Source organism: Prunus dulcis, chromosome 2, assembly GCF_902201215.1.
Source record: "Prunus dulcis chromosome 2, ALMONDv2, whole genome shotgun sequence".
NCBI lineage: Eukaryota > Viridiplantae > Streptophyta > Magnoliopsida > Rosales > Rosaceae > Prunus > Prunus dulcis.
Window position 1 is genome coordinate 13,116,243 of NC_047651.1, and position 14,735 is coordinate 13,130,977.

A 14,735-nucleotide genomic window follows, 5' to 3' on the forward strand; every position below is an offset into this window, starting at 1 on the left:
AATTTTGACACCGTTGTGGATGCTTTTATGTCCATAGAGATCGTTAATTTCGCCCTTTCCACTGTGGATGATTTTAAGTCAGATCGATGCATGACACTTGATTTTCCACTGTTAATTTCGATAATGTGTTCACATATACACTCTGTTTTCTAAACTTAACTTGAATATTGTACTTTGGATCTTGTGGTTGTTTGCTAGTATTGTTTGACGCAGATGTGTTGCTTAAAGAAGATATGTCGGCTTAAAGTTTTGAATTAGAATCACAATCAAACTTTGGATAAGTATTTTTGAAACACATTATCTCTCCACCTCACAACCAATATATATATATATATATATATATATATATATATTGGAAATGTTGCATAAATATCACATGAACATTTGTATGTGCGTCATTACTATATAAACTTTGTAAAGTATTGCAATGCACGATTTATGTCTAACTCTGTTAAAGTTTCTATAAAATTATGCAAATTTCCCCACCAGCTGATATTTCTCGTCTTAAGGTTTTTTTGTTGGGACGAATACTACTTCAATAATAAATAGTGATATCCATAATAGAGTAACTGATAAACAACATGATGATAAAAGCCAAAAGCCATAAGAATAGTCACATTATTAAAAACCCAACGGAAATAAGGGATTACTTATAATAAAGAAGAGGGTGCATGTAATTAATATTTTGATGAAGCCAACTAATTTTTGGTGTGAGTGGTAGAGATGATGAGAGGCTGAAAGCCACGTTGGAGAGTTGCTTGCCAAACTTTGTCAATATTGGACATGTTGTACCCACACTCATGCTCCTTCCAGCCTTCCAAGGCATGCACTATGCCTGCTATGCGCCATGCACTCATCACCCTTCTTGGCAACCAATTCTGTTAATAACATAATTAACAATGCAAATTATTAACATAAAAATATATATCAGTCATAATTTACTAATTAATAACAAGAAAAAATAAAACAATTGCTTAATTACCTCACAAGCATGAACATTCTCAAGAGATGGGGGTGTCTTCATTGCTGGAGTGTAGTGGTAGAAGCAGTCTTTACGCAATTTTTTTGGTGGGAATTGGGAGAAAGGAACAAATAATGTTCCTTTTGGTGCTCTCAATTGTTCTTCTTCACTCAATCCATCTCCCACTAACCAAATCTGCAAGTAGATAAACTATTTTAAAATTATAATCAAGTATCCAAAATAGGAACACAAAATTAATGTATTGAAACATTAAAAGCGAAGAAGGCAAAATTCGTAGCATGCATATTACCTTATGTGCATAACTTTTTGCAAGAACCAAGCCACTTTCCATGCCATTTAATGATTTGGTGAGCTTCAGATACTCATCGTGGTGTAATGTAGTTATCTTCAAAGACAAGTGATTAAAGGCAAGAGAGTCAGCATGATGATGACATGGTACAACAGTCCTACACAAATTTTTTCTTACATATATATTTACCTGGATACCCTTCTGGCACAAAGCAAAAGCAACGGCATGAGCAACCTTTGTGAGGTTGCCTCTAAGAAGAATTTGGGTGGTTCCTTTTGGAATGGTGTTTAGGGTTATGGCCACAGCTAAGCTACTTCCATCCACAATCCTGATTTTGAGATGAGGATGCCTGTGAACATACACACCACCATATCTATTCAGCTCCTCACCCTGCATAAACAGACGTACTTTAGCATGTGTTCTAAATCGATGGATTTCTAATATAATATTATTCATACTATATCTTTAATTTTAATCATCATAATTAAAAATGGTGCAGGTTTTTTTTCTGGTCAATCTGTTCAGGCAATTTACTTCAATACCAACTATATATACTGATTGGCATTATGGGTGAGAGAAACCAAGATCGGCTAGAGCAGTAGAGGTAGCTAGCTGGGGTCCCTTGTAGGGTAAACCATAAATAAATTTACAGTACCCACTACATACATCCATGCATGCATACATACATATATACATACAAATACCATGGACCATTAATAACTTGGTTAACTTAGAAGTGAATTTATTGAGCTCAAATAATTTACCTTGAAATTAAAAGGGAATAGAAACAACAGACTTGCCTGATTTAAGAGACCCAGACATAAAACTTTGACACCCTTTTCCTCTGCTTGAATTATGGCTTCCTCAATCAAACTGTTGATAGCTTCATTTTGCCATTGCAAGTAGTACTGCATTAAAGTATAAATTAAATAAAAGTGCAACCAATATCAGTAATAATTATTTTTCTTTACAGAATATGGTTTATTAAAGTGCAAGGTTGAAATCTCTGAATTTTTTTAATACAAACGATAGTCTAGAGAAGAAATTGGTCTCACTTGCAAATTGTACTTTGGTATAGCCCAAGTTTGTAATATGAGATTATCGAAACGTTGCCTCTCAACCACAAATGTACGGCCATAGATCCAAGTTAGAATCATAGACCACAATGTCACAGGCCACATCAGCCATAGGTACCATTTTGATGTGTGGGGCTGGGAGGCCAAGGAAGCAAATCCTAGCGGTAGATGATAGATGGACTCAGGTGTTGTTAGATGGGTTAGATGAAGGACATCTGGCGTTTCTTCCTCTCTCTTGAGTGAAGTTTTATAGAGAGTATCCGAAGATTTGTCCATGGTTTCATATATGTAATCGTAAATTGGCATAAAAAGTGAGTAATTGGTTCTGAATTGTGTGTGATGCAAGGAGTGGTACCTGCACACAATTAAGTTACTACATCAATTATAAACAAATTCAAAAATAATTTTGTTGAATTAATATGTCATTTTCCAACCCCTAATATATTACAAAGCATATGCCATGACTATACAATGTTTGCAATTAACTTAGTTCACCTTGGACCCACTTAGCTCCCCAATTGAACATTTATTTCGTCTTTCCACCAAACAGTTTAAGGTTTCGGGTTGATACTTCAATTTTATATCACAACCACCAAACCTCGCTCACCTTGAACCCACTTAAGAAGCTCACTTTGAAATAGACAACCTTAGTCCTTCTCCCCCAATAGGTTAAGGAATTAAGTTTTTTGTTTGTTTGTTTGAAGGTTTTGAGAGAGAGAGAGAGAGAGAGAGAGAGAGAGACTTACGAGGGTGTATACATAAAATACTTAAGAGGAGGAAATAGGGAAAAGAGCCAGTTTGGAATGAGCTCGAAATTGCAGTGCCCCATGTTGTTCATGAAGTCAATATAAGTAATATAAGCAGTAAAAGATACCACAGACAGTGTTCTCGTCAACATAGTTCCCAAAATTGGTATAAAGAAGAGCGCAGAATATACTACATGCTCCGCAAATGGATGAATCACAGCTGCAACAAATTAAACATATATTAAATATTAAGTAATATTTAATACTTAATATTTAATACAAATAAATCAATGTAATTAAACATTTAAATAGTTTTTTTGTTCTTACAAGTAATTGGCTGAGTAACGATTGAGGAATGGTGATGAGAATGGTAGCGAGAGTAAAGGTAATGATGGTGAAGTGCTCTGTGAAACCAATAATACAGGAACTCCACAGGACCAGCATGAAGCACAATGGTTAAAAGAACTCCATGTGCCCTCCAAAGTGGCAGCTTTTGAGCCCCAGGCAGGTGCCTGCTGCCTGTGTAGAATAGGAGTGCGTTGAACAATATCTGGTCATCCCTGCACTCCAAACCCAAATAAATTAAGTAAATAAGTATTTGTTTAGCCACCTGTTTTTTTCTTTTATACAAGCGATATTAGGGATAGGGGGAATCGAACATAAAAACTCGAATGCATGGGTAAATACTCTTAACCAATTTACCAATTGTTTAGCCACCTTATGAGTTATATATTATACACATTTTTTATGTTTATTATAATTTATACTGACCAATTGTTTTCTCTATCGACCTGTTCGAATTCGAGACCCCTGTCAAGGATTCGGCCATTGCCTTTGGCAGTTCGATATCGAGACAGAGAGATCCATATCTGGTTGTGGATGATCCTCCACAACACCACTCCAAGCATGAGGAAGTATGAAACGTCTCTTTCTTTTGCATCGTTAGCCACAAACAACCAGGTGCTGTGGATGATCCATGGAGCCAAGATCACGTACTGCATGCATATATATCCCAGGCCCATATAAAAGTTAGAACACCAAAATAAGCTCATATATCTATATATATATATAGTTCCGATCTCTTGGACCACAGGAGTCCAAGAGATTGTGGTCACCCACCGTTGAATATTAATCCAATGGTTCAAAATGATATATATAAATGCAATATGACATAAATGATTATTACCCGATTCAAGTCATAAATGAGTGAACCGTTGAATTTACATCCAACGGTAAGTGACCATAAATCTCTTGGACTACAGGGGTCCAAGAGATCAGGACTGTATATATATATATATATATATATATATGATGAAGCTGGACAGAAAACAATGGAAGTATGTAATGAGGTATGGCTTGTATACGTAGCTTGCAGTTCGACATGTCATATAATATACAGGCATGAACAAGAGAGACAGAAAGAGAGAGAGAACCTTGAGGCTTCCAAGAGCTTTCCATGGCCACTCAGTAAGAATTCCAGGCACAGAAGCCATATTCTTCTTTGTTTCTTTGTAGCATAGCTTTGAAGGACTATATGATATATATATATATATACTTCAAGGTAGGTACTGTAGAGTACATATAAGCTTTTTTTTTTTTTTTTTTTCTTTTAATGGGAAGATGGCTGGTTGTTTGTTATAAATTTTGATAAAGAAAGTGATGAATTATACAATATGAGGGTGACAATACTCACCATGTCCACCTACTTTTTTATACAACTGTAATGATAAATTTACTTTTTTTATTGAACGACTCAAGGAAAGAACTTACACTAAAAATTTTCCAAAAAAAAAAATTCAAGTGGTTAAGAGCATATATATGAGGTCCTAAGTTTGATTTTCCTTCCTCAATGTCCCTTGTATAAAAATTTTATAAAAAATTAAAAAAATCGTCAAAGAGAATGGGAAAGTACCAATTAGTGAAAAATGGCTTTGACTTGCAGACCAATAGTCTCAGGTTTAAACACCTATGACACCTTAGTAGTGTGTGTGAAAGAGAAACTCCCCTCTTTTTCGTAGTTTAAATTATCGCTAGTATTAAAAAGAAATTCACCAAAAACAAATATTACCTCCAAATAAAAAACAATCATGCATTACTCACACACCTCTCTACATTAATTTTCTTACATCAACTTAAACCCGCTAAAGTCTAGAGTCACCCTCCTCTCTACACCCATCGCCTTCAAATTAAATCCTTACATTCAAAATCAAACCCCTAAAACCAAGGTCATCATCAAATTTTCAACTTTAACCCCAAAAACTGACACCAACCTCTTTTTTGTTCTTAATTAAAGCCCAAATGCAATCTTTATTGTTGAGGAGAAGTGGAAAGAAAAAGAGCACCAAACATTACCCAAAAATATCCAACAATCAAGGAAGGGTATACTAGTTGGGGACTCTACCAAGGCCCCCAAAAAAGTGCAAATATGCATGCCTAATAAATTGGATCTAGGTTTTCGAACATGTACACCGGTGCCTAACTAATAACTGTGGGGCCGACGAATGAGCATGTGCGGTTTACCTGATGAGAAAATTTTGGGTAATAAATATGGGCCCGACGAATCAGCATGGCTGGTGTACCGGCCGCATGACCATTAGTTTGTGAAGAACCTCTTTTTTTGGTTGTTTAATTTTTTCTACAAAAGCAAATAATAACAATAATTATTCTTATAATCAATAAATAATAATTAATTAGAAGAGATTGATGGAATAATAAAAAATGAAAAAAATTCTTAGTAGAGTGATGTCTTCTTCTTGCGTTTCTCAAAATTGGGCTTTAATATGGCGTTAGTTATCCATTTTGGCCTCACACATGAGAGATCTAACACCAATGTCTCATCAAACAAATTCTTACCTCTATTAGTGTCCACAAGAGTATTATCTTTCAAAACCTCATTACTTTCTTCATTAGAACTTTAGAAGTTTGAACTGATTAGACTTCAGCCTATCTTTTTCAATCAATTCTTCCATTTCTTTCAATTTTTGCTTTGCAATTCTATGAGTGTTATCTGTCTCCACTCCCTTACTCAATATATCATAAATCATTCGCATCAAACTATTTCGACGCAAAGTCACTGGTGATTTATATATCACTTAGTTGTAGAGATTCTCCGCATGCTCATTTGCATCCCGTCCTTTCTTTGCTTCTTTTGTCTACCGTTTCAATATGTATTGAGATGGTATCTTAGTAACCTCTTTTACATTCAATATCCTTAGAGCATGACGACATAACAAACTCATGGATTCAAACATCTTGCAACTATAAGACATTGAAATTTAAAGAGTTGAATTGGACAACATGCACTCTTTTGAGACCCTCCTCATTAAGCTCAAAGGTTTGGAGTGTTCCACATTCTTACTACTAAACTATCAATAACCTTAGTCTCAAATAATTTTACATTTTTTCTCATGTAGGCATTAGCAGCATGCAGAAGTTCACTTTTTTTTGGCATCTCTAGAAGGTAATCCCTTATTGCAACGAAAAGTTTCTTCCAACTCTCGTGATCGCATACCATTTGCTCGTTTATCATAATGATACACAAATTCAGGAAGCCTCATTGTTTTAGCACACATATGATGAAAAACATTATTCATACTCTCATTCTTTGGGAAGCTTTGATCCTGACAGGGAAAGTATATAGGCTAAACATTGGACACCACTTTTCATGAAGCTGATATAGCTGTCTTAAGCCATGTGTTATCTAAGAATGTCTCAAACAACCACCGAATTAATGTAGGAATTTTTTCATCCAACAAAAAAAGCACAACCAAGCAAAATATTATGCGAATGATATTTAACCCCTACAAAAGGAGTGCAAATCAAGTTGTACCCGTTAGTTCGATATGTAGTATCAATTACCATCATGTCCCCAAAGCACTCATAATCTGGACCTTCCATCCCTAAAATAAAAAAAAGTTTCTCACATGGTTTTCTTGATCTACTTCCACTGTGTAAAAGAACATTGGATCTTCAACTTGCTTCTGCTTGAAAAGATTGATCAAGCTTTGAGCATTCCATGCTCCAAGTAGATTCGTTTTTCCCTACTCACAAAATTGTAGCAATATGTCTTGGTAAATCCAACATTTTAAGATCCACCTACTATTTCTGCTAAATATGAATACGTATTTGAAGTTCTTATACCCGCACTCATTATAGTTTTAATTAAGAGCTTTTGAAATTTTACGATTTGATCGTAAAAATTGTCTTTCTAATGTTGGTAAATCCAACATTGCCCATATAAATTTATTTTCCCACAAAAATCTACGAACATGTCTGAGTAGAATTTACATAAAGCAGGCAACATTTTCCTTCATCAAATGATGAACAGTATTGACAACCGTAGAAGTTTGGTTTTTTTTTTTTTAATGCGATAGAAGTTGGTATATATGTTCCTATTGCTTCAATCAAAGAACGAAGTCTTCTTTATATATTTTTTAATGGTTGATGGAGATATATCTAACAACGTGTAGATCTAAACTCAATATTGCTTGCACCCTGAAATATTTTTTATGAAGATCAACCAAAAACCACTCCCCTCCATTGAAACAAAGCAAGAAAAAGAGAGGAGATCTGTTCATTCAAGTTTGGTGAAGTAAAAACCGTAGGTGGCAGAAATTAATGGGGTTGATGGGCAAAATAGCAAGCTCCATAACCATCACAACAGGAAGCTGGCAAAAATACCTTTGTCACCGCAACAATTGTCTTCGCCGTACGTCTTTATGCATAGGTTTTCAGGCACAGCACAATGCTCAATATTTACCATCCAAATCCTTGCAACAAGGACATGTCCAGTGCTGCTTTTTGTCCATACTGTGTGGTGTGCCTACAAGTAGTGATGGAGGGCCAAAGGTGCCGAAAGCTGCCCATATGCAACCATTGCTTCCATGTTCATTGCATTGATACATGGTTCCAATCAAATTCTACCTGCCCTTTATGCAGAACTAATCAGGTCTCTTTTGTCGTCTTTCATTTTTGGAATTTTTTTCTTGGGAAAATGTATCCTCTCAACTCTGAGACTTCCATTGCTAGATGATCATAAATTCAGGGGTGGCCCTCGCATGGTGCAAGTGGCGTCACTGTACAGGGCCACTAATTTTTGAGGCTCCTGAATTTTTTTTACTTTATATTATATATATTAATATTATAAAAATTATATATATACTCCAACGTGTAGCACAGTGAAACAAAAGTGTATTTGATGAAGCTTGTTTCTAGTGCATATTCAGGGTCGGTCCTAAGATTAAAGTAAAAAAATCATCATCAATTAGCATGCAAATCACAAATCAATACAAATTTTGACGTTAATTGAGAAACTTAAATACCATTATGTTCGGCATAAAGACTATTTTTTCTTTCAGTGTTCGTTAACTAAATAAAGAATTGTGTATAGTATAAATATATATATATATATGAAGTATATGAATCAATCATCACCCTCCTATATATATATATATATAAACTATCAAATATATATTATGTAATCAATCAGCACCATAAAATAAGTTATAGATTGAAATTTAGAGTGAGAGAAGACGTATACTGCTACTAGGTCAAAATAAAACTATTGATATACACATGCTTCCCTTTTCCCTTTCTGTTGTTGGTGTTGTTACCCCAAGAAAAAAAAAAACAAGGTAAAGGTAAAGGTAAAAATAAAACTGTTGATATACATGTGTTTACCTTTATTTTAATCTTTTACTGTTGCTGCTGTTGTTGTTACAATAAAAAATAAAAAAACAAATGTAAAAATTAAGGAGTCATTTGTTATACAAGATTGGCTTGGACTAAATTTAGTCTCATGTTTGTTTCATCTAATCCTAGTCTTAAATGGGATTGCTAATACCGGGTCCACCGAAAACACTTCATTATAAGGGGACTAATAAACCCATAGTCCTATGCTCACCAATGTATAACATCCATATATTATATTAACTAATGTCTCGTCCCTTGATGATGAAATTAAGTCACATGGATGCATGACATTAACTAAATGTGCCTCGTCCTTTTCACATAAGCTGTTTTCAAAACAAGACTTGAATATCGTATTTTGTGGTTATTTTGCTAGTATTGTTTGACACGGATGTCCTGCTCCCTTATTGAATAAAGTTCTTTCGACATACCAAACTCTTATAAATTGGTGAGAAGATATGTCGGCTTAAACTTAATTTTGAAACAGTTTCCTATCTCTCCACCAAACAACTTCAATTTTCTTTTTCTTTTTTGGTACTTTTCTTTTTTTAATTGGAAAAGAAGCTTCATTCAATGAAAAAAACTGTTTACTTATTGAATTGAAACTTGGATGCAAACCAGGGCCTTCGTTAAAATCTTGTCTTGAAAATCAGGAAAAATTCGGTCACGAAAATAGAGGAATTCAGATTCTATGTCAAGCAGATCATGACAGAGAAAATCTAAGCAAAAAATTTAGATCTATTTTGCAAATCCTCATTGAACAATGGAAGTCAGCCAAAGCATAACTATATCCTCCCACAAAACCATATTTTTGGGATGAAAGGTACTTCAATAAATAGTGATATCCCATAATTGAGTAACTGATAAACAACATGATAATAAAAGCCATATTAATAGAGTCACATAATTAAAAACCCTAATGGATTACTTTTGGCCAAAAAACAAAACAAAACGGATTGCATATAATAAAGAAGAGGGTGCATGTAATTAATTAATGTTTTGATGAAGGCGATCGACTAATTTTTGGTGTGATGATAAGAGGCTGAAAGCCATGTTGAAGAGTTGCTTGCCAAACTTTGTCAACATTGGACATTGTGTAGCCACACTCATGCTCCTTCCAACCTTCCAAGGCATGCACTATGCCAGCTATGCGCCATGCACTCATCACCCTTCTTGGCAACCAATTCTGTTCATAACATAATGAACAATGCAAATTAATAACATAAATATTATATATAGAAAGCTTTCGGGATTCTTCAAATAAGCTTATTTGAGGAACATCCTTGTAGGGCCTACTCTGCATTATATTTCACTAATCCAACCCATCTATTTTATAGATATTCATTCAAAGTTCATATCTACAAAAAATCACTTGAATCCGATATCATTTGATAACTCAATTAAATTATTGAAATTTTAGTACTTTCTTGCAACACCATGTTCAATAATTTTGTAGAATACAATTAGATGTCTAAACGGTTTCCAATTTGTTCTAATATTTTTTCAAGGATGATCTATGAATGAAGACCTACAAAATAGATGATCTGGATCGTTGAAAAAAAATATCGTAGAGTACCTTAAAGGGCGTCCCTCAATAGAAGGGGAATGTATATATATTTATATCAGTCCTAATTTACTAATCAATAACAAGAAAAATAAATAAATTGCTTAATTACCTCACAAGCATGAATATTCTCAAGAGATGTGGGAGTCTTCATTGCTGGTGGGTAGTGGTAGAAACAATCTTTGCGCAGTTTTTTTNGTGGCAAGTGGGAGAAGGGAACAAATAATGTTCCTTTTGGTGCTCTCAGTTGTTCTTCTTCACTCAATCCATCACCCACTAACCAAATCTGCACATTACATAAACAATTTTAATATCATAATCAAGTATCCAAAATCAGAACAGAACTAATAGATGATAAATGGTATTGAAACATTAAAATTTGTGGCAGGTAATTGATACCTTATGTGCGTAGCTTTTTGCAAGAACCAAGCTACTTTCAGTGCTACTGAATGATTTGGTGAGCTTCAAATACTCATCCTTGTGTAATGTAACTACCTAAAATAAACGCAATTCAAAGACAAGTCATTAGATGCAACACCGATCCGCATGATGATGACATGGTATGACAGTCCTACATAAAATTTCTCTACTCTTACAGGCGAGCTATAGAGTCATGTCAAACATAAAATTCGATACATATATATTTACCTGGATACCCTTCTGGCACAAAGCAAAAGCAATGGCATAAGCAACTTTTGTGAGGTTGCCTCTAAGAAGAACTTGGGTGGTCCCTTTTGGAATGGTGTTTAGGGTTATGGCCACAGCTAAGCTACTTCCATCCACAACCCTTATTTTGAGATTAGGATGCCTGTGAACATACAGACCACCATATCTATTCAGCTCCTCACCCTGCATAAACCGATGTAATTTAGCATGTATTCTAAATCGATGATTTCTAATATAATTATATTCATATTATATCTTTAATTTTAATCATCATAATTAAAAATGTTGCAGGTTTTTTCTGGTCAATCTGTTCAGGCAGTTTACTTCATTACCAACTCTACTGATTGGCATTTATGGGTGAGAAACCAAGATCGGCTAGAGCAGTAGAGCTAGCTAGCTTGAGTCTTAAATGAGCCTACAGTACCCACTACATGCATGCATGCATGCATACATACATACATACATATGCCATGGACCATTAAAAACTTGGTTAACTTAGAAGTGGATTTGAGCTAAAATAATTTACCTTGAAAGTAAAAGGGAAGAAAAACAACAGACTTGCCTGATTTAAGAGACCAAGACATAAGACTTTGACGCCCTTTTCCTCTGCTTGAATTATGGCTTCCTCAATCAGACCATTGATAGCTTCATTTTGCCATTGCAAGTAGTACTGCATTAAGGTTTAATTAAATTAAAGTTCAACCAATATCAGTAATAATTCTTTTTCTTTACCGAATATGGTTTATTAAAGTGCGAGTTTGAAATTTTTATATTTTTTTTTTAATACAAGCGATAGTTTAGAGAAGAAATTGGTCTCACTTGCAAACTGTACTTTGGTATAGCCCAAGTTTGTAATTTGAGATTATCAAAACGGTGCCTGTCAACCACAAATGTACGGCCATAGATCCAAGTTAAAATCATAGACCAGAATGTCACTGGCCACATCAACCACAGGTACCAGTTTGATGTGTAGGGCCTAGAGGCCAGGGAAGCAAATCCTATCGGTAGATGATAGATGGACTCAGGTGTTGTTAGATGGGTTAGATGAAGGACATCTGGTGTTTCTTCCTCTCTCTTGAGTGAAGTTTCGTAGAGAGCATCCGAAGATTTGTCCATGGTTTTATATATGTAGTCGTAGATTGGCATGAAAAGTGAGTAATTGGTTCGGAATTGTGTGTGATGCAAGGAGTGGTACCTGCACAGAATTAAGTTGCTACATCAATTATAAACAAATTCAAAAATAATTGTGTTAAATTAATATGTCATAAACAAAAAATAAAAACTACTTGTATCAAGTAAATGACGAAACACAATGAGACTTACGAGGGTGTATACATAAGATACTTGAGAGGAGGAAATAGAGAAAAGAGCCAGTTTGGAATGAGCTCGAAATTGCAGTGGCCCATGTTGTTCATGAAGTCAATGTAAGTAATATAAGCAGTAAAAGATACCACAGACGTAGTTCTCGTCAAAATAGTTCCCAAAATTGGTATAAAGAAGAGCGCAGAATATACTATATGCTCCGCAAATGGATGAATCACAGCTGCAACAAATTAAACATATATTAAATATTAAGTAATATTTAATACAAATAAATCAATGTAATTAAACATTTAAATAGTTTTTTTTTGTTCTTACAAGTAATTGGCTGAGTAACGATTGAGGAATGGTGATGAGAATGGTAGCGAGAGTAAAGGTAATGATGGTGAAGTGCTCTGTGAAACCAATAATACAGGAACTCCACAGGACCAGCATGAAGCACAATGGTCAAAAGAAGTCCCTCTGCCCTCCAAAACGGTGCGTGTTGACCACCAGGCAGGTACCTGCTCCCTGTGTAGAATAGGAGTGCATTGAACAATATTTGGTCATCCCTGCAGTCCAAAGCCAAACAAATTAAATAAATAAATATTTGTTTAGCCAGATCATTATTATTATTTTTTAATACAAGCGAGATATTGGGGAGGGGGGAATTGAATCTAGCACCTTGATGCAAGGATAAATGCTCCTAATCAATTGTTTAACCACCTTTTAAGTTATTATACATGCGTTTATATTTATTAATTAATTTGTACTGACCAATTGTTTTCTCTGTCGACCTGTTCGAATTCGAGACCCTTGTCAAGGATCCGGCCATTGCCTTTGGCAGTTCGGTATCGAGACAGAGAGATCCATATCTGGTTGTGGAGGATCCTCCACAACACAACTGCAAGTATGAGGAAGTATGAAATGTCTCTTTCTTTTCCATCGTTAGCAACCAACAACCAGGTGCTGTGGATGACCCATGGAGCCAAGATCACGTGCTGCATATACATCCCAGAGGCCCATATAAAAGTTAGAACACCAAAATATTCACATATATATGATGAAGAAAACAATGGAAGTATGTGGTGAGGTATGGCATGCATTATGCATACGTAGGTTGCAGTTCGACACGTCATATTATGTACAGGCATGCAAGAGAGAGAGAGAGAGAGAGAGAGAACCTTGAAGCTTCCAAGAGTTGTCCATGGCCAATCAGTAAGAATTCCAGGCACAGAAGCCATCTTCTTCTTTGTTTCTTTGTAGTGTAGCTTTGAAGGAGTATATATATACTTCAAGGTGGGTACTGTGGTGTCCATATAAGCCATTTCTTTTTTTCTTTTTCTTTTTCTTTTTCTTTTAGTGGGAAGATGACTGGTTGTTTGTCATAAATTTTGATAAAAAAAAGTGATGAATTGTACAATATCAGGTTGACAATACGCACCATGTCCACCTACTTTCTTATACAACGTTCTGTAATGATAAATTTACCTTTTTTAGAACGACTCAAGGGAAGAACTTTCACTCAACAACAACTCAAGTGGTTAAGAGCATATATCATATGTATTATAAGGTCTTAAGTTTAATCTTCTCTTTCTCAATGTCGTTTGTATATTAAAAAAAAAAACTAAAACTAAAACTAAAAAAATCATCAAAGCCAACGAGATCTATAAATCTTAGTGAAAAAAAACCTTGACTTATAGACCAGTGATTTTATGTTCAAATTCTCATAACACCTTGGTAATAACTTCTGTGTGTAAGAAACTTCCCCTTCTTTTTGTAGTTTAGATTGTGACTTGTATTAAAAAGAAATTCGCCAAAAACCAGTATTACCTTTAAAAAAAATTCAATCATACATTACTCACACACCTCTCTACATTAATTTTTTTTACGTCAACTTAAACCCGCTAAAGTCTCTAGTCACCCACCTACAAATTAAATCCAACAATCTAGAAAGAGTAATACTAGGACTTTAGTAAAAGGCCCCGAAAAAGTTATGCCTTAAGGGTATGTTTGTTACTTATTAGAGATATTTAGTTATACATTCTTATTACTAGTATTATAGATAAACATTATACTATTTAATTTCTATAAACAAACTCGAAAAAATCCCTATTACTGTCAACTATCCTATTTTTGAGTTTACTTAATATACTAATTTCCGGTTTTACCTTTTTGTTTTTGGTGTTTTTGGTTTTTTTGTGAGGTTTTGAGATTGAGTTTGTTCTTAAAAAATTGATGATAATTTTATAAATTATAGGAAGTTCAAAGCCTCTTTCTTATACTGTAAATAGACTTTAAATGTATTTTTAAAGTACTGATATTTTCAACAACAAAAAAGAAAAAGGTGAAAATAGACTTTGAGTATGCCTAATAAATCGGATCTAGGTTTCGAACATGTACGTCGCCTGACTAATAAATATGG

At 34.6% G+C, this 14,735-nt stretch overlaps 2 protein-coding genes across 2 annotated transcripts; both read right to left on the minus strand.

Moving 5' to 3' along the window:
- Window positions 1-534: 534 nt before the first annotated feature.
- Window positions 535-4,608, minus strand: LOC117617786 (very-long-chain aldehyde decarbonylase CER1-like). The gene is made up of 10 exons (XM_034347345.1): window positions 4,527-4,608; window positions 3,865-4,088; window positions 3,421-3,653; window positions 3,094-3,313; window positions 2,327-2,702; window positions 2,072-2,179; window positions 1,461-1,661; window positions 1,272-1,367; window positions 983-1,156; window positions 535-878 (listed from the first exon to the last, which is right to left on the minus strand). Exons 1-10 carry the CDS (start codon window positions 4,584-4,586, stop codon window positions 699-701), a joined length of 1,872 nt encoding a protein of 623 aa, XP_034203236.1. The 5' UTR covers window positions 4,587-4,608; the 3' UTR covers window positions 535-698.
- A 4,959-nt stretch (window positions 4,609-9,567) lies between these two features.
- Window positions 9,568-13,608, minus strand: LOC117617785 (very-long-chain aldehyde decarbonylase CER1-like). Its single transcript, XM_034347344.1, has 10 exons — window positions 13,495-13,608; window positions 13,088-13,311; window positions 12,650-12,882; window positions 12,335-12,554; window positions 11,831-12,206; window positions 11,574-11,681; window positions 10,994-11,194; window positions 10,745-10,840; window positions 10,458-10,631; window positions 9,568-9,967 (listed from the first exon to the last, which is right to left on the minus strand). Exons 1-10 carry the CDS (start codon window positions 13,552-13,554, stop codon window positions 9,773-9,775), a joined length of 1,887 nt encoding a protein of 628 aa, XP_034203235.1. The 5' UTR covers window positions 13,555-13,608; the 3' UTR covers window positions 9,568-9,772.
- Between the last annotated feature and the right edge of the window lie 1,127 nt (window positions 13,609-14,735).

Coding starts and splice junctions, on each gene's coding strand:
- LOC117617786 (XM_034347345.1), bottom strand. CDS start 4,586: ATGGCTTCTGTGCCTGGAATTCTTACTGAGTGGCCATGGAAAGCTCTT. Junction 3,654..3,864: donor GTCGATAGAGAAAACAATTG/GTCAGTATAAAT, acceptor TTTGGAGTGCAG/GGATGACCAGATATTGTTCA. Junction 879..982: donor AGAATGTTCATGCTTGTGAG/GTAATTAAGCAA, acceptor TGTTATTAACAG/AATTGGTTGCCAAGAAGGGT.